The following is an 18903-nucleotide window of genomic DNA, read 5'->3' on the forward strand; positions in this document are numbered from 1 at the left end:
TTTCTCCACTTCCATTATGAACACCTCGTCGTCCATTGTGCGTATCGTAGTGGAGGTGTTGTGATGAAGGAGGGGGGTCTGCTAAATTAGTATATACGCAGGATGGGCCTGGCCCGGATGCTCACCTTTCCACTTCCTGCGAGGGGGGGGCTGCCTGTCCGACCTTACCTTACGGCTGCGCCGCGGCAAAAATAGGATTCATCCTAATTTTAGAGAAGCGCTGCGCCGAGCCGCTTCTGGGACGCGTCTGAGCCGTAACGCGGCGCGTGTGGTGGAATAGCACCCATTGACTAGAGTGGCCGCGATCCTTACGACCGCCGCGGCGCAGCCGTAACGTGGCGCAGACGCTCCTGGTGCGTTTAGGGGGTTAGGCTTCCTGTCAGCTCGTCTGTTGGGAAGATATAAAATATTAGTTTCATGGAAGTCACATCGTCACAAATAAGAGCATTAAGACATACAGTACATAGGCTAAAACAAAACATCTAAAGATATAACCTTGCACTTTGTCTCGTGAACATTTTCACTATTTTGACATTTTTATAGATCAAAATTGAACTAAAGAAATAAAGGTAGATTAATCCATATTGAAAATAGGTGTCAGCTGCTACACTAATTATAATAGTTATATTTCTTAATTAATTAAGATATTACTGTATTGATCCCAATTGGGGAAATGTTTGTGTTGCAGCAGCATAACAAGAAAAACAAAATATAAGTTATTATATATACAAAAGTATGTTAGGGATGGAATATTAAATTGAATATAAATGTAAAATGTACATGTGATGTTACGTCCAAGAGAAGCTATGGAGCAGAGAGTTCTCTGCCAGCCAGAGGTGATTTGTTATTAGTTCAATATGTCAAACTGATTTCCCTGACTACAATCTTTAGTTACACGGTGAAACGTTATGCTACTTGTACTAATTAGACTTATCATATAAGCCACACAGGTTTTAATAGGATGTATTCATTATCTTTACTTATTTTGCGGTCTTTTCAGCAGTGCCATCTCTAAAACGGCGATACACTACCCATCATTTACATTTCACCGTGACATGGACAACAATGTAACGTCAGCTTACCTCATGGCACGAATCCAGACTCTCCTTTGGAAAACATTGGCCGGGAAACGATAGAACGAGCACGTTTCATGCGAAGACCTGTGGCTGCAACCCGGAGCAAAGCAACAAACCATTGCGTAGCTAACTAGTAGCGCTAGCTTTAGCTAACGTTAGCCAACGAAACGAACTGCCGAGTAAAATTGGAAAACACTGGTAATTAATTGTTCTATAATTTATAAAACTACGGTGTTAAAAATGACCATTTCAAAAATAGAGATTCTAATGGTAAGATATAGATATACAGATACTAAAGAGACTACAGATAGGCTACTAAAGATAGGCAGGTACTTGCTTTCAAGCAGAACACAGGGGAAAACAAACTTAGCGGGAGTGTTTACGTGTGTAGGCGTAATGACGTACAACGGACTCGACCATTTCTGTAGTCCTATTCAGCCACTCGGTAACAACCATCGTTTTTCAGACACGTAAACTCTTCACAAATCACCAGTGGGGTCACTGCTGATGTATCTACTGTCGTAGAACAAAACGTGATTTATCTCTTAAATTTGTGTCAACCACAGACCTTATTTCGAGCTATTTTCCAAAACCCTATGGAGAAAATACATTGCTTTTTTGACGAAGGAACCGGAAGTGCTAGAAATGCTAACTTACTTCCGGGTTTTAGGACACGTCACTGCGGTTCTCTCAGCGCTCTGCTTCCACTCCCTGCACTGCAGCCGTGCCTGCAGTCCCGCTCCTCTCAAGCACGTTCTAAGTCCCTCCCCTCTCTGGTGCACGCGGCCACGCGCTAGCTGCCAGAGCATGTGAGAAAACGAGAAGCATGGCTGCAAGTGGGAGTGCAACTGCCGCTGTGCCTCGGCTTGTTGACAAAAAAGACGCCAGAAGTCTGTGAACGGGCCGTTCAGAGCAGAGCTCCCTGTCGGAGCGGCAGAGCGTGATCTGCACTGAAAAGTGTTTCTGTCGCAATATTATCGTTGAGCAAACTTAACTAGCAAACTAGCATCACTATCTGCTAACGTTAGCTTTAGCCTTCGTTTTCTATTCGTTTTTTTCATAGGCTATAAACGGAGGTGGTATAAGTATATATCTTGTACTTGAGTAAAAGTAGAAGTACCCGGGTCTTGTACTTGAGTTAAAGTAGAGGTACCAGAATGTAGGACCAATCCTGCAATCAAAATGTTCCTCAAATAAAAGTACAAGTATTATCATCAAAATATAGTTAAAGTAGCGACAGTAAAAGTAGAAGTACTCAGGTCTTGTACTAGAAGCACCAGAGTGTGTAGAATACTCTGTTACAGTAAAAGTACTGCATTCAAAATGTTCCTCAAGTAAAAGTATTAAAGTAGCGACAGTAAAAGTAGTCATTGTGCAGATTGGTCCATTTCAGAATAATATATATGATGTGTTTTATAATGATTGATCATGAAAGTGTTCTCAAAGCTGGTGAAGGTGCAGCTAGTTTGAATCTTGTGGATTTACTCCAGGTGGAACTAAAGTCTGATTTAACACTTGATTATATTTCACATCATTCATCCACATCTGTGAAGTAACTAAAGGGATTAATACATGTAGTGGAGTAAAAGTACACCATGTACCTCTGAACTGTAGTGGATTAGAAGAACAAAGTAGCAAAAGAAACATTGAAATACTTAAATAAAGTACAAGTATCTCAAAATTGTACCCAAGTAGTACTTGAGTTTATGAACTTAGTTACTTTACACCAGTGGCTATAAAGATAGAAAGACTAAGCCTTGCACAGAGGCATGAAAATACATTTTCAAAATGCTCAACAGTGCTGCCAAAATGTTAAACTCACTGCTACACAATTAAAATAAATGCTTTTATATATATTTATATTAGATGTGACTCTTTGGTGTTTCTGTTCTTAGTAACACTGCTGCTTTAGTTGTTCTGACTGCTAAAATCATCTGTTATTCCTAATTTTAAAGCCGATATTCCGTGTTTCCCTTTTTTTAAGAAAAGTATCGAAAAAGAATCGGAATCGCAATTCTTGACTTGGTATCGGTATCGAAACCAAAATGTTGGTATCGTGACAACACTACTGTATACACTGCAGGGTAGGGTAGCTTGTGAATGTTACTCCAGGTGTGACTAAAGTCTGATTTAAGTGTTGATTATATTTCACACCATTATTCCAGATCTGGATCCAAGTAACTAAGGGTAGTAAGTGCATTAAAGTAAAAACACACGATTTGCCTCTAACTTGTAGTAGATTAGAAGTACAAAGTAGCGAAAAGTGGAATACAGCGAATAAGTAAAATGCAAGTCCCTTAAAATTGTACTTAATTACAGTTATTCACAATTCAATTAACTTGAGTAACAGTAGGCTACTTGTGCCCCACTCGGTCCTACTACAGATACAAGTGTGAATTAGTCCGTCTTTCTGCGCATGCGTCACGTGGAGTACCAGGTGGCCCAATCAGCTAGTTTAACCCTTTTTAACACAGGCCAAAAAGCTCAGCGTGCTTTCGGATCGCTTTGATCCAGAAGATGGCGACCGCTCTGGTGGTGAGTGTAATGCAATACACTGTTGGTTAAATCTCTCAATGTGGGCAACTTAAACTCTTCAAACTACTGTTTTCCTATGTTATAAATGCTACAGATAAAATACGACAGTTATGAGAACTTCCTGTTAAAAACGTTCTGCTACGTTCTGTGCAGCACAGGTACTCGGTAGCCCAACGACGTTGAATTAGCTTAAATATGCGCTTTTTATCTAATATGTTGTACCCAAAATTCGTCACCCGTTCAACCGTCTCATGGAAACTTCTACACACAGAGAGCTACACGTTAGCTACTAAGCACTGTGAGCAAATATACTTGACTTAAAATGTTTGTTTGATTTATGCTATAAGTATAGGCAGATAATTTGAACGCCTTCTTACAACGTGCAAAAAATGCTACATTATGTGAAGACGTGTTCCACTTTAGAGGGACAAATCAGTGGGTTACGTTCATTTGGAGTTACTTCAATCTACTTTTCTAAGTTGTACCATTTATTTTTGTATGGTCCTTGCACGTGTCACTTGGTAAGGTGTATGTGTAGATACTTTTTAAAAAAAATGTGTACAGTAGGCCTACATTATTTGCTAACACGTAAGTACAAAAGCAGTCTAGTCAAATGTTAAATATTTTAAAATGATGATAAAAACAAGAATTCAAATGATACTTTTATCTAAATATTACATATTTAATACATTCTGAATTACCAAATGAGAATACACAGAAGCATTGGATGTATAAAGGTAAAACTGAGAGAAGAAGTACAACGGAGACTATCTGTGAAAGGAAAAATACTAAAATAAATGTTATCCTCCCACACTAACTGTCCTTTCTTGTTGTCTTACATGTTCTCCCATAACATGACTGTTTGAAGAATCCACTACATTTTTCGTCACTTCTGATGTTTCTTTTAATGTGTTGTACTTTTTTGTTCCTAGTTGACGTCTTCAGTCCCTGCTAATCATGGAAAGGACAAATGTGAAACCATCATTCAAAAGGTTATGAGTCCTGAATCATACATCAAGCATCCACTGCAAAACAAGTAAGACCAAAGATCTATTCACTATCAACAGTCAAGCAGGTATTACTCACCATGAGATTCAATAGTATTATAGGAAATGTGTGAATCTCTTCTTGTGAAACCAATTGTGAATAAGAAATATCACTAAGGGAAAAAATGCGATTTGTGTAAATCTTCTTTAATTTGCAGGTGGGCTCTTTGGTTTTTCAAGAACGACAAAAGCAAAACATGGCAGGGCCAACCTTCGGCTCATCTCAAAAGTTGACACGGTGGAAGATTTCTGGGCGTAAGTTTATCTTTGTGATATGTGACCTTAGTAAAATATATAGAAAGCAAAGTGGGAGACAACTTTAATCATCTAAATGTAATTACCTGTATCACTCCACCAAAAAGCCGTGTAACATTTTGGAAACTGGGTCTTCTAAAAGTTTGTTTTGTTGAAGCCTTAAAGAGCAACTTGCAGGTTAGAGACACCAGTGAATAAATGTGTAGGAAAATGATGTATAAAAATGATGCCTTCTGTCATCATTAATGGACGTCTCTTTAAAATGACCGCTCAGAGGAGAGGAGTTCTCATTTCTCTAACCGCCTGCTGCTTCCCCTCCTCTCCTCGGTTCCCCTCCTCGGCTCCTCCGCTCGCATCTCCTGTGGGCGGGACTAAGTATCGAGGATAGGAGTCGAGGAGGGGAGTTTGAGAAATGAGAAAGGGCCCAGGAGCAGCCAAGGAGTAGAAGAAATAACGGCCATCGGCGAGAAATGGAGCTGTGGTGTGAGGAGAACCAGTGGAGAACAGGGCAGATGTCCTGGTGAGTGACCGGCGTTAGCTACAGTTAATGTTAGCTAACGTCGGTCACATCACAACATTGTAAAGTTAGTAGGGCTTTCAAGTTAACGCGTTAATATCGCAAAAAAAAATAACGCCACTAATTATTTTAACGCGATTAACGCATTTTTTATTTTTTCCTCAACCGCCCCGTAGTTTCAGAGCGCATCGAGTTTAAAGTACCATCTACAAGCTGATGATGACAGCCCCGCTCCTGCCGCTCGCTTGTGGCAGACCACACTTCCACGCTCACCGGCAGGCACCGACTGGCTATTGGGAGGACCGGGAGGGTGTGTGTATGTGTGGCCCGAGCGAGAGAGAGACCTTACGTGCATTGTTGTTGTTAGCATCTGGTGCTAGCTAGCTGCGCTAACGGATATAAAGAGCTGTTTAAATGAAAGCAGAGGAGCGACATTTCGCCGACAACTGCGCCGAGCACTTGACTTTATGCAGGAAGCCAGACAGCGGGACATTGTACGAAACTCAGCACACTCAGCTCGGATAGTGGGGCAACATGATTGCAGCGTCCATGCAGCTCCCGTTCGAGCATATGCCTTGAGTTGCACATGGCTCCAACGATCCATCACAACACACACACACACACACACACACACACACACACACACACACACACACACACACACACACACCATTTGTATTGTATTATTGTATGAGAGGTTCCAGGTTGAATTGAGGCGAATATTTGTAATGTTCAAATGATAATAAACATTAGCATAAAGCATATTTGTCCACTCATATGTTGATAAGAGTATTAAAAACTTGAAAAATATTCCTCTAAGGTACATTTAGAACAGATAAAAAATGTGCGATTAATTTTCGATTAATCGCGATTAACTATGGACAATCATACGATTAATCGCAATTAAATATTTTAATCGACTGACAGCCCTAAAAGTTAGCTATCATATATCAGGCTATAACTAAAGTAGTATTGATAATAATATAGTAACGTTACTGGCAGGACTGTTGATACTGATCCATAACAGAAACGAATGCGCAAGTGTCAGCCGTATCTCACGTTACCTAATGCAAATCCACACTACGTTACGGTGCTGTACCGGAGGGGAGAGAGAGGAGCGGAGAGAGAGATGTAATACGGTTTCCTGATAAACGTTTTGTTTGATAGGCCTCAGCTGTGGAGAGTATGTGCTGCAGGGAGGTGGATGCACAATGCACCCAGGAACAAAAGCTAGCTCTGGTCCTTTTCCTGTTAGGGAAACTGTGGACTCCATGTCCTGAGCAAACTCAAGCTCACCATGATTACAAATGGTGAAATGCAATGTGAAATTACCGAAAAAATACCAGCTCACTAAATCACAACCGCTCAACCAACTACAACCTCTACCGCGGATTGGGCAGAGAAGGAGTCCGAGAAAGTTGCTCCCCCATGTGACGTAGTATGACACGTTTGACGTATCACGTTTGAAAAAAAAAAGCAGTTTTTAGTAGCAGGGCTCAAAACGGCTCCTTTCCCTCTGAATTACGGCCTTTGTCTTGTAAAACATATCAAATCCTGCATTAACTTTTTTAATTGTAATTTTCAGGAAAGGTTAAGCATAAATCTAGTAATAAAAAAAAAAACCTGCAAGTTGCTCTTTAACATCTGTGCCAGTTAATGTTCTTTGAAACATATGGGCATAGATATGTCTCATTATTATTTGTGTGTAAATATGTGATTTGGAAATGTAAAACGCCATCCACAAATGCATTTAAAAGATTTGCAAACTCACAAATACATTTGCAAGTGTAAAACGGATCTGCAAATACGCTAAATATGTTCACAAATAAAAAAAAGATCTGTGAATATGTCTTTAACATTTACAACTTTCGATCCGGCATTTGTGAATCCATTTTGTATTTGTCCGCTTGCGGATCTCAAATCTCTTCTCGTGGATCTCACATTTCTGCTTGTGGATCGTCTTTTTCCACACACGGAATTTTGAGACATATTTTATTCTGTTTTTTTATTATAATGAGCAGCGGAACGTTAGATGCATTCTTTATCACCATCATCATCATCATCATGTTATAGTGATAGTTAGTTTGTGTTAGTTTGGTTCAATACAGCATATATCGAGCACTTTCGTTGATGTTGAATTACAGGCTACGCCACTTTCGGGTCCCGGGGCGAGCAGCTGGCAGCGAAGCAGCCCAGATAAAACTCTTTCTTCATTGTTTGTTGTGTATTCAGTCAAGCGGGTCAAAGTTACAATGTAAAATTGTAAGTACAATGTAAAGTCCTGTGCTCTGCAGGTGCCGGTAAAGAGCAATACAATGACAACCTTTCCAAACTAAACAACTAGTAGGCTAGGTATGTAGACAGACCGACAGACACTTCATTCATCCCAAATTGTGAAATGTGTGGAAACAAGTATAAACACAATAACATTAAATACAAATGAAGGCAATAGACAGGAATATATGCATATACAGTAGAAAGGACACGATGAATATTATAACATTTAATGTAGCCTTACTATGAAGGCTGACCTAAATACGGTGCTTTTCTACAGATGACTTTATTACTGCACTGGTAAAGTAAAATTAGGCCAATGAATAAGATGTGACGTGCTTTGTAACTTTGACCCGCTTGACTGAATACACAACAAACAATGAAGAAAGAGTTTTATCTGGGCTGCCAGCTGCCAGCTGTAGCCCCCCGGGACCCGAAAGTGGCGTATAGCCTGTACTTCAACATCAATGCATGTGCTCGATATATGCTGTATTGAACCAATAAACTAACACAAACTAACTATCACTATAACATGATGATGATGATGATATATGATGATGATGATGATGATGATGATGATGATAAAGAATGCATCTAAAGTTCTGCTGCTCATTATAAATATAAAAACAGAGCATTAAACAAACCATCATGCTCTTACTTTAAAATCATGCGGAAATGTCGTCATCAGCAGGCCATCACGTGGTTTCCGAACATAACCGAGTGACACGAGTAGATTTTAGCCGAGACCGGCGGAAAATATGTCTCAAAATTCTGTGTGTAAAAAGACGATCCACGAGCAGAGATTTGAGATCCGCAAGCGCATTTTTGGTCGACAAATACAAAATGCCGGATCGAAAGTTGTAAATGTTAAAGAGATATTCACAGATCTTTAGCGTATTTGTGAAAATATTTAGCGTATTTGCAGATCCGTTTTACACTTGCACATTTATTTGTGAGTTTGTAAATCTTTTAAATGCATTTGTGGATGGTGTTTTACATTTCCAAATGACATATTTACACACATTATTTTTATGTTCACACAAATAATTATGAGACATATCTTTGCCCATAGAAACAAGATACATTTGATTGATCACTTGTCAGTTGTTTGCAATGCGAAAAGTTTTCTGAACCATGTTTTTAGCAAGCCTGCCAAACAAGTTTCTTTTGAAATGCAGCTCAGTATAAAATATCCTCCTTCTTTCCTAGACTATACAATCACATTCAGCTTCCCAGTGACTTGATGTCTGGCTGTGACTACTCGCTGTTTAAGGTAAGAGTGCTTTTATCTACCAACTGTGTTTTGTCTTGGCTTCCTCTGTTTATAGATATCACGCTGATGCAAGGGGATTGTATAAAGCAGGGGTGGGGAACCTTTTTCCTCTCAAGGGCCATTTCAATGTTTTCAACATCCTCCGAGGGCCATACAAATTATTGACCTCTGCTTAAAAATACTAAAATCACAGCCCACTCATTTCACCTTTCTTTCATGCTGTGCATAGAAAGAGCAACCTCTTAATCCAGATATCTTGCCATGACTCACGCATGCATGCACGTGCTCGGTTGTGGCATAACCACCAAAACAGAAAGATATGGACACAAGATGTGTGCAAATGTACATTTTAGACTCCTATCCATGTGAACATGATTTAAGTGGGGGGGTCCTAACCTCCTCTAAGGGGGTCCGGGGGGCATGCTCCCCGGGAAGATTTTTTTTTAAATGTTGAAGTTAAAAGCATCAATCTGGTGCACTTTGAGAGCAACATTAGTAGATCTATGGATACATCTCTCAACATCCATATGACACAGAATTGTAAACAGATTTTCTTTTTCTTTATGGATATTTTACAAATCACTCTCCTTTCAAACTGTATTCTTGTTTATTAATAACAACTTTTTTTTACTGTCATATAGTATTTTATACCGGTTTACTTTATTCTCTTATTTATTTATAACTATAATGATCATATAAAGATGTGCCTTTACCTCACTGGTAGTAGAAAAAGCTTCTTAGATTCGTTAGCATAGCTAGCTAACCAGATGCTAATAACAACAACGTTATTGACTGTATGATCAGTATGACAGATGAACAGATCGCCACTGGGCTTTCAACTAAAGACACAGCCACACAAAAACTGCAGCATGTGTACGGCTCCTTATGGGTACTGCAAAGTGCCGGAGCGGAGCTGCGTTCTGGTGCTCCCGGTCAGAACTGCACCCCTGTCAGACGAGACATACAGTATACCACGTGATGACACATTAGGCTTGTGTTGTGTTCAAGGACCCTGACTTTGGCCAGGAAAAACAGTCACTCACTTGTTAAATTATTTTGCGGTCTAGATTTCTTTAATTTTTTTCTTTTTCGCGTGTGTTTATAAATTATCTCGAGGGCCACACCAAATAGTCTCGCGGGCCGTATACGGCCCGGGGGCCGGAGGTTCCCCACCCCTGGTATAAAGGGATACAACGTCAGTTTGTCAAGGGCGTTGTCGAAGTTAGACTATAATAGATTACTATTTTCTACCTTTTTTTATCACAGCTATGTTCTGCCTTTGTCTTGTCTTTTGTTCATTTCATATATATGTTGGGATGTATAGTGCAGTAAGCTCTGAACTTGTATGTTGCTGCAGGATGGGATTGAGCCCATGTGGGAGGATGGACGGAACCGAAAAGGCGGCCGCTGGCTGATAACTCTGTCCAAGCAGCAGCGTAGAGCAGACCTGGATCACTTCTGGCTGGAGACGGTGTGTTCAGGCCTGTCCACACTGACTATACCTTTTGATTAGTTCTATTTTTAGGCCTTCGTTAGAAAATTTTGTTGCATCTCAGCCGGAAAAGTCCAGGTGTAAACGATAGAATGAATGACTGTTGAACTACATTTTGTTTATATGGTTTTAGGTGTAGAACGGAGCCCTTGTTAATGGTATTAGTAACACCTGTGCATTTCCTGATCTGACAAGTCAAAATGTCTGCTTTGAAAAAAAACATCAACTACTTACTGCCATTGAACAGGAACTGCTTCTCAATATCGGTGTATTCTTTCTTTCTTGCAGCTCATGTGTCTTGTGGGTGAAGGTTTTGATGAACACAGTGACGATGTGTGTGGAGCCGTCATAAACGTTCGCGCCAAAGGAGATAAAATAGCAGTATGGACCACCGACTACGAGAACAAAGATGCCATCACACACATCGGGTGACTGAAAGATTCCACACCTATTTAAAAAAAATAGATGCCGAAAAAGATACATTCTCTTATTGTAAAGGAAATGCCTACCTATAAAAACCTCAAATGTGTTTTTTTTAAATAATTAGGCCAGTTTTTTATAAATGGTAGAAAAATGTTTCTTTTTCCGAAGCTACTTACAGTACAGAAGTAGATTTCCATATTTGACAGCTGGTACCAAAACCCCCAGTATCGTGTTTCAGGTTTTCAGACCTGTGGAAAAAAATCTTTGTTGCAAAAGATGCATCTTTTGGACAGCCTAAGCACACTAGTTTGCTACAGCAGATTATAGTAATGGTAAATGGACTGTACTTATATAGCGCTTTATCCAGTCTTTAAGACCCCTCAAAGCGCTTTACATACTACATGTCATTCACCCATTCATACAGAGCAGTGTACCTTACTCTCGGACCTAACATTCACACACCGTTGGCCATGCCATCGGGAGCAACTCAGTGTTAAGTATCTTGCCCAAGGATACATCGACATGTTGACTGCATGGGCTGGGATCGAACCCACAACCTTCTGGTTGAAAGACGACCGCACTCCCTCGCAGCCACAGTGGCTCTGTAATAAAGGCATTTGTGAAGGAAATCTATTTTGTAGAAATGTTTCTGTGTACATTTGCTAATATGCAATATCTTTCTTTCTGCCTTTTTTTTCTTTCATAATTGTTTTTAGACAAGTATACAAAGAGAGATTAGGAGTCCCTCAAAAAGTGATCATCGGGTACCAGTCACATGCAGACACCGCCACCAAGAGCGGCTCCTCCACCAAGAACAAGTTTGTTGCTTGAGGAACACAATCCTCATCCATGTCTTTCAGTTGCCAGTTTATGTTTTCCGTAACCATTTGAAGTGAAGATTCATTTGTTTGCTTTTCTTTTGTCACTTTACCAAAGCTTGTGTTTACGGTGAGAGTATGTGCAGATGAAACGTTTTACTTTTGTCTAAAACACATTATTTTTGTGGTGGTTGGGCTAAAATTAGTAAAAGATGTTTTGATGCCCAGATTTCATTTTCAAAAAGCAACTGCATATTTGTAAATAATTTATTTCAGTTATCCCCCCTTAGTGTATGTCAGTTATTGTCTTTAAGAACAAAAAAAGCACTGGCACTGTAACTCCAGACAGTCAATTTACAATATGTTTTGACATCTTTGTGCATTTGTTATTCAGTTTGACCAATTATTTAAATGTCCTTATGTTGCAGAAAAGAGTTCCTAGATGGCCCCATTTCCTTTCAGGCAGCTTATATGTAAAGAGCTGAATCAATGTTGAAGCGCAGGAAATATATTTAACAGGTTTTGCTTTATAAAGAGTCTAAATATTTTGCTACTTATTGTTGGTTATGCTCTTCTGTACATTCTTCAGTTAAAATTGAACTTATGTCACCTGAGTTATGTGTTGTGTTGCTCTACTGATTACATGAAGTTTTCATAGTTTACTTCCACTCCAGATAAAATGTTGTAGGTGGTCTAAGCAAACAAGTATGTGTTTGCAGGGACTGATATGAGCCTTAAATGTTACAACCTAAATGTACAAAGGAGTGAAATACAAAAATAAACATGTACAATAAAGTGGGCTATGTTAAAACAAGTTTTAGTTTTATTTTCAACTGATTGATAAATGTAATGACAATGTTTTGTTTTGGTAACTCTTTAAGTTGTGGTTTGGGGCAAAGTACAGGTATATCTCTTTGCTACACTGATATTTTGTGTAAGGCTAGGTTTGTTCACATTTTTTAAACTCCTATTTAAGGTATATAAGAGATTTGCGTTGTAGCTACAGTAATTTATGTCTCTGCCTTTGGACCTTTATTAGGTTTTACAAATTGCAGTTGGATTTAACGGGGTTTAAGTAATCTATGACATCCATCGATCGCTTACTTGAGAAGAATAGCAATACAGCTCCTCCTGCTCCTATCAAATAAGCCTCCCTGTAATTGACCCAATCAATCAAGGCCCATTTTCACATGATAGACACCTAAAGGGAAATTAGGAGAGAGATCCAGAGATGTTTCAAAAGGTCTTAATGTTAAGAGTTATCCTCACCACACAAAACACAAGCATCCTTTTTAGTGGTGTTGGTAAAAAACAATGTGACATACTGTGGCTATTGGAAGAGCAGTAAACCTTGCCTGGTGGATTTATTTTTCTGGTGGTTCTATTCTCAGTTCAGCTGTAACACAAGATCAAGTAAATTAACTCACTGCAGGTCCAGTAAATCCTTCAGGCCTCAGATGTTTTCAGATAACCTCCTGGCACAGGTCGAAGAGATTATTTGCCCATTTAGTGCAAGGGTGTGTGTGTGTGTGTGTTACATAAAGCAATTGCGTGTCAGTTTTATAGTCCCTCTAGATGAGTACAAAATGTGATACAATATGTTAATGTAATTAACTGTCTAATGTAATAACATCTTCTGATGGATAATTTAATTATTTTCCTACATGATATGATAGCTCAAACAAGCATATATATTTCAATTATTGCACCAAGGAGATGAAAAGCAGATGAAAATGGTATGACATTCCGACTAATAAATACATTATCTTGTGGGCCTAATCTTTTCCTTTAAAAAAGTATTGAATAAGACAATGATGCAGACTGATCAAATCAATCATATATTAGCAGTGACATTACGTTTTGATTTATGCCAAGTGTTTTTTTTTTATTCCTTCTTGGCCCTTTTACAGATCTCCTTTTGGGGCTGACATCTGAGGTGTGTTGATTTGATGCGTGACAGATGGAAGTGCTAACCTGAGCTGACACCTGTAATTGGCAGATGCAAAAATAAATATGCTGCTTCTCTCGAGGTTGCAGGAGATAAGAAGATGCAAGAAAAACATAGACTGGTTTAAAGCCATGCACTCTCTTTAAAGGCATACTTAACATTTGGATTAGGTAAAACCAGCGCCATATAGACTGAGAGTTACGTCATCTCCGTTCACTCCAATGGACCACTTTTTTACAGCAATGGCGGATCGTGGAGCCTCTCAATCGTTCCCCGGAAGTTAGCGCCAAGGCTATCAGAGCTGTGGAGTTGCAGCATAATAGACCGTCCGTGACGGACTTTTAAAGGTAAGAAGAAGTTTAAAGATTTATAATATTGCGGATATTATCAGTACATCTGATTAAAATGAACATGTGTATTAAAGGATGTCAGTGGATTATCCCTAAATTAGTAGATTTAGGGAACGTTTACAGATAACAGATTAAGATAGGATACCGAAGCAAATTAGCAACACACGTTGAACAGCCTTTTAATTGTAAATTCCGTTCTCTTAATGTCATTTCGTCCAACGTTGTTGAATTAGAGAAGAGGGGCTTCTAAACGGGATTGTATGCGGGGGTGGAGGGAGTTAAATATTAGATAAATATAACTTTGGTGCGTGTAAGAGTGAGTGTTTTTAGCAGAGCCATATTGTGTCCTTGTGATTATGTTGATTATTACCTGTCTGTATAATGTTGCAGCTCAGCTGATTCTGGATTGATGGCAAAGGGAGAGGGACTTAAGTGAGAGTGAAAACACAAGGTAAGTTTAATACAAGTAAACACCTTATCTCCCCAAGGCAATTTCCCATCCAATAGGTGTGCTATAAAGGTGTGTATAACCCTTTCTCCTGTCTGTTACTCCCTATTTCAGCACAAGAACCAGAGGGGGGTTCAATGGAGCCTGAATACCTGCACTGAGACCCTCACCCTGCACCCTGGGTCTCAACTCTGTGTTTTTCAAGCCTTTCCCTGTTTTTTTGTATTAAACAAAACATTAAGCTTTCCCAATGGTGTGGTTTTAGTTTTGTGAAAAAGTGAAAATGCAGTGTTTGTATATAATTACATCAAATATTTGTTTGCTGTTGGTCGTGAAATTGCTCCTGCTGACTTGAGCCAGCCATTTTTTCCTCCGCTCGGAGCGATTTGAGCATCCCCAGGCAGCACAGCAAACCATGGTGGCGACTAGGAGGCAGCACAGCAAACCATGGTGGCGACTAGGAGGCAGCACAGCAAACCAGGACAACACGGAGGAAAAGGCACCGACAAACTGCATGATATGCTATTCAATGTTTATTGAATTCCATGTATTTGCAATGGATGTTCCTAAAGCAACACATTTAACATCATCATCATCATCATGCTGCTCCTGCTGCTGCTAGTCCTTTGATAGTCACCTGTCGGTCTCCTGTCCTTTCTGAAAGCCATAAAGATGAGTCATAAAGATGACAAGTCATTTAGATTACTTGTGTCCTCAATTACCAGGGGATTACTGAAACTACCATGAATTTAAGAAAATGGTAGAAATTAATCTAATCTGAATTTTAAAGCATTACTTTAGATCCCCTCCCTCTAAATATATCAATAAACATTAGAAAGTGATGCTCCTGACTACCATACAAGTTTAAGAAGATAATATTGGTTTTAAAGAATTCAAAGCTATCAAACAGCAACAGGCTCTTTAACTAAGGCACTGTTAGCCTAACATGTAAACTAGTTGTTCACACTAATCCTAATATTATCACTTAATATTAGCAAATTCTATTTTATTTTTTAAAACATATTGATGTAAATACATACAAATATCGATTTGTTGTATAAATATTGCAAATCAAAACCTTTATTCACTAATAATTACCAAAAATCGTAGTTCTATCTCCTGTTATCAATGCATTCACATTGCCATCCATGAACTTCCGGGAACGATCCTCGTCTACATGAACCACGTGACGATAACCGTTTTTGGACTTCCGTTGTCGTAACTCTTCTATCTATATGGCGCTGGGTACAACTATTATACAGAACGTTTACTTAAGTAAAAGGTGCTTGTAAATCTACATTAAAAAAACGACTAAAGTAAAATATGTTATTAATAATAAACTCCTACTCAGATTGTTTCATGCATTAACATGTAAGCAGCTTGTTAATGTTGCAGCTGGTCCTGGTGAGTATACAAGTATATTAGTAGAAGGTTTCACAAAAATGTATTAATCGGGTCCCTTAATATGAGGACTGGGAGAACAAACCTGTCACTTTCAACTTTTTAATAATGCTGCTATTAAGTCGGTCTAATGTGGCTATTAAGAGTGACTTACAGGGAGTTAGCTGGAGTTCACTGCCCATCTTATCAAAGAAAACTGTGATGTTTGTTTATTAGCATATGTTCAAGGAATCATAGCCAAGCCTCCCATACTGTAACCTATATGCTTTCCCCCTCATATGCACACAAAGTACATTACGTGAATCATAATGGGCTGACATGCATCCACTTAATGCTGCACCATAAAGAAGCATATAACCTCTCCAAGCTGTGTATGGTGTTCCTAATTTGTAGCAGGGCCTACGTGGAGACTTTTTGCATGATATACTCAGCTGACCAGTGTTAAATATTGCAGGTTGGATTTATACTAAGGCAAATATAAACATAACCCATCTAATTCTAACCCTTATTATAAGATGCCACAAAATCCTCCACCTGGGCTAAAGCTTGTGACCTGGCAGAAGATCTTTGCTCCCATGCAGCTACTTTGCAAGTAACACAATCCTCTCGTTACTGTAAAATAAAGTAGTAGATCTTTTTTTATCTCAAGTACTTTGCTACATTTTGTTGCATGCCAAAAAAACAGATGTAGGCCTAACATGAAACTGTCATGCTAAACTGAGTGTGAAAGGAAAATAAAGGAGGTATACCGTAAGCAGTTTCAGAGCTTGCTGTTCTCCTCTTTCTAAAGCTGCAGGGTGTGTGTGCAGCCCTGAGGTGCAGCCACAGGAGGCAGAGCTCCACTCTCAGGTGACACTGCTGGCTTTAATGGCCGGGTATGGGGGGCATAGGTTGGGGGGGGTACAGTTGCATCCTTGCCAAGGAGTTTGTGAACATTTGAAAACAATACAATATGATGATTAGGAAAGTCCTTATGTTTTCAGGTCAACGTTTTGTTCCTCGACAAAGGAACAACACGTGTGTATATAATATTGGGTTGATGCTCCACCTCGGTGACCCAAATCAAACACTCCCCTGATGACCAAGTCGGACGCTGGATGTGGCTAACATGCTAAATGCTAAAGCACACGTGTTTAGTCCTCCAGCGGTGATTTCTGCATTAACTGAGGAACTTCTACCTTCATTGAGGTGTGTGAGGCTTTTATACTCTCTTTGACTTTTTATAACTGTCGCAGTTGTGTCATGATTCAGCTCAAGGCTACTGTTAAATGATTGAACACTTTTGTCAGCTCAGAGGCTGAGTGGACTGGTGAATGATGGATTGGAAATGAACGAGGGCTGACCCTGAAGAGATGGTGGAGGATTTCCTGGTGGACAAGAGGAAGCACTTCAGGCAAGTGAGTAAGCTACAATCACACACACATTGTGGTGATTGTCTCCAGGTGAGCCCTGTATGGTTGTGAATACTGTGTTAAAAGTGTTACTCTTTCTTGCTTGTGTCTTCATGGCTGCAGCCCCTGTATAATTTGTATTTGTTACATTTCTGTGTGTTCTGCTTTGGTTGTGCATGTTTTCTTCTTCTGTTCATTCTGAAGTGTTATCTTATTAAATGTAAGTCTCATAATTCTGGTTGCACCTGCCATGGTGTCGAAACTCTTTGGTTGTGTTTTACATATAGTTGAGTTGTTATCCTCTTATCTAGTTCAATTGATAGCAGTTGTATGCAAAGGCTGTGCCTCCTATTATAAATAACTATTGTTGGTTTGGCCATAAGATCTGAAGATTGACATGGATGTGGTTAATTCCCTATATTCATTATTTGATTGTAATTATATGACCTACTTTTACTTCTATATATTATCATACTTGTAATCTGTGACTGGTACTTGAGTACAATATAAATATCTCTGCTTCCCTGCCACAAGGACATTGCTAAAGTCAGGCACTGATGTTATTTTTAATCCATTCCAAATTGTTGATGTCATCCCTCTGCTGACCATTCCGTTTATTGCACAACAAACTCGGAACACCTTTTCTTTTTGGGCTGTGCATTGATCTGTCTAAATATTTCTACTCACTTTTTGATGCCATGGATGATAATTAATAAACCATTGTGCATTCTAATGTGACAACAGTACATTTATTTTGCACACACTGTCCACAGGGAGGCAGTATAGCTACACACTCGACTTGAGCCTTTAATTCTCCTCAAACATTTTGGTAGAGGATATTGGGATAGTGTGTCTATTGCAAACACTTGAGAGAGACAATATCTGTAAATAGCTGCTGTGTGTCTTATTTATTTATATACCTATCCCACAAACCCACCCACAAAAAATCCACATTACTATTCGTCCCCTATCGCCTTAGGCACCTGTCAACCCCCTGCTCACCAGCCCATGTACATCGCACAAAGGGGACGGGGAGAGTCAAGCCGTGCACCCTCCACTTGACTGATGCTTCTGTACCACCAAGTGCAGGAGTTAGAAACCCCCTGACATGACATGTATGAAACCACTTTGGACTAGGCTGGGGCATAAGAGGTTGTAGATGGTTCTTAGCATCTGCAGGAGGTGCTGGTTCTCCCTGTGCGTCGCGACAGACCTGTCACTTAACTATATTTGTCGTTCATAATACCTCTCCAGCTGTTTCCTCTGAGGAATCTTAAAATAGGCTCAGCAGGTGGTCTGTTGTCCGTGGGGCTGCTGACCGTGTCCTTGAGTCAATGATTTTGTCATCTTTCTGTCTGAACTACAGGGAGGAATCCACCTATTTAGTAGTATTTGGGGGGGCTTCACATCATGCCACACAGATACAAACATGTGAGCACACACTAAACACTGCATGTGACACAGTCTATTTATATTATGTGATATGTATCACGGTCAGTCAATATATTAGAACGTCTTTACTACATTTCCATTACATGCCAATAATAAAAGGAGAGTTATGAATCATACTTAATTTAAATAACACTTACAATAGATATACATCTGCTTACAGTGTGCATATCAAGATACTTATACTGTGTTATTCTGACATTTGTG

General features: G+C 39.4%; 1 protein-coding gene and 1 long non-coding RNA gene across 2 annotated transcripts; both read left to right on the forward strand.

Moving 5' to 3' along the window:
- Positions 1 to 3500: 3500 nt before the first annotated feature.
- On the forward strand, positions 3501 to 12504 carry LOC117454084 (eukaryotic translation initiation factor 4E-1A-like). Its single transcript, XM_034093166.2, is given in 8 exon segments — positions 3501 to 3611; positions 4544 to 4647; positions 4816 to 4861; positions 4863 to 4912; positions 8913 to 8976; positions 10334 to 10447; positions 10757 to 10896; positions 11608 to 12504. Coding segments are annotated over 8 exon segments (651 nt in total). The 5' UTR covers positions 3501 to 3593; the 3' UTR covers positions 11723 to 12504.
- Positions 12505 to 13952: 1448 nt separating this feature from the next.
- On the forward strand, positions 13953 to 14655 carry LOC139434574 (uncharacterized). The gene is made up of 3 exons (XR_011643895.1): positions 13953 to 14004; positions 14398 to 14458; positions 14570 to 14655. It is a non-coding gene; the product is annotated as an uncharacterized lncRNA (long non-coding RNA).
- Positions 14656 to 18903: the final 4248 nt, after the last annotated feature.

This window comes from Pseudochaenichthys georgianus, chromosome 10, assembly GCF_902827115.2.
Source record: "Pseudochaenichthys georgianus chromosome 10, fPseGeo1.2, whole genome shotgun sequence".
Taxonomy (NCBI): Eukaryota; Metazoa; Chordata; class Actinopteri; order Perciformes; family Channichthyidae; genus Pseudochaenichthys; species Pseudochaenichthys georgianus.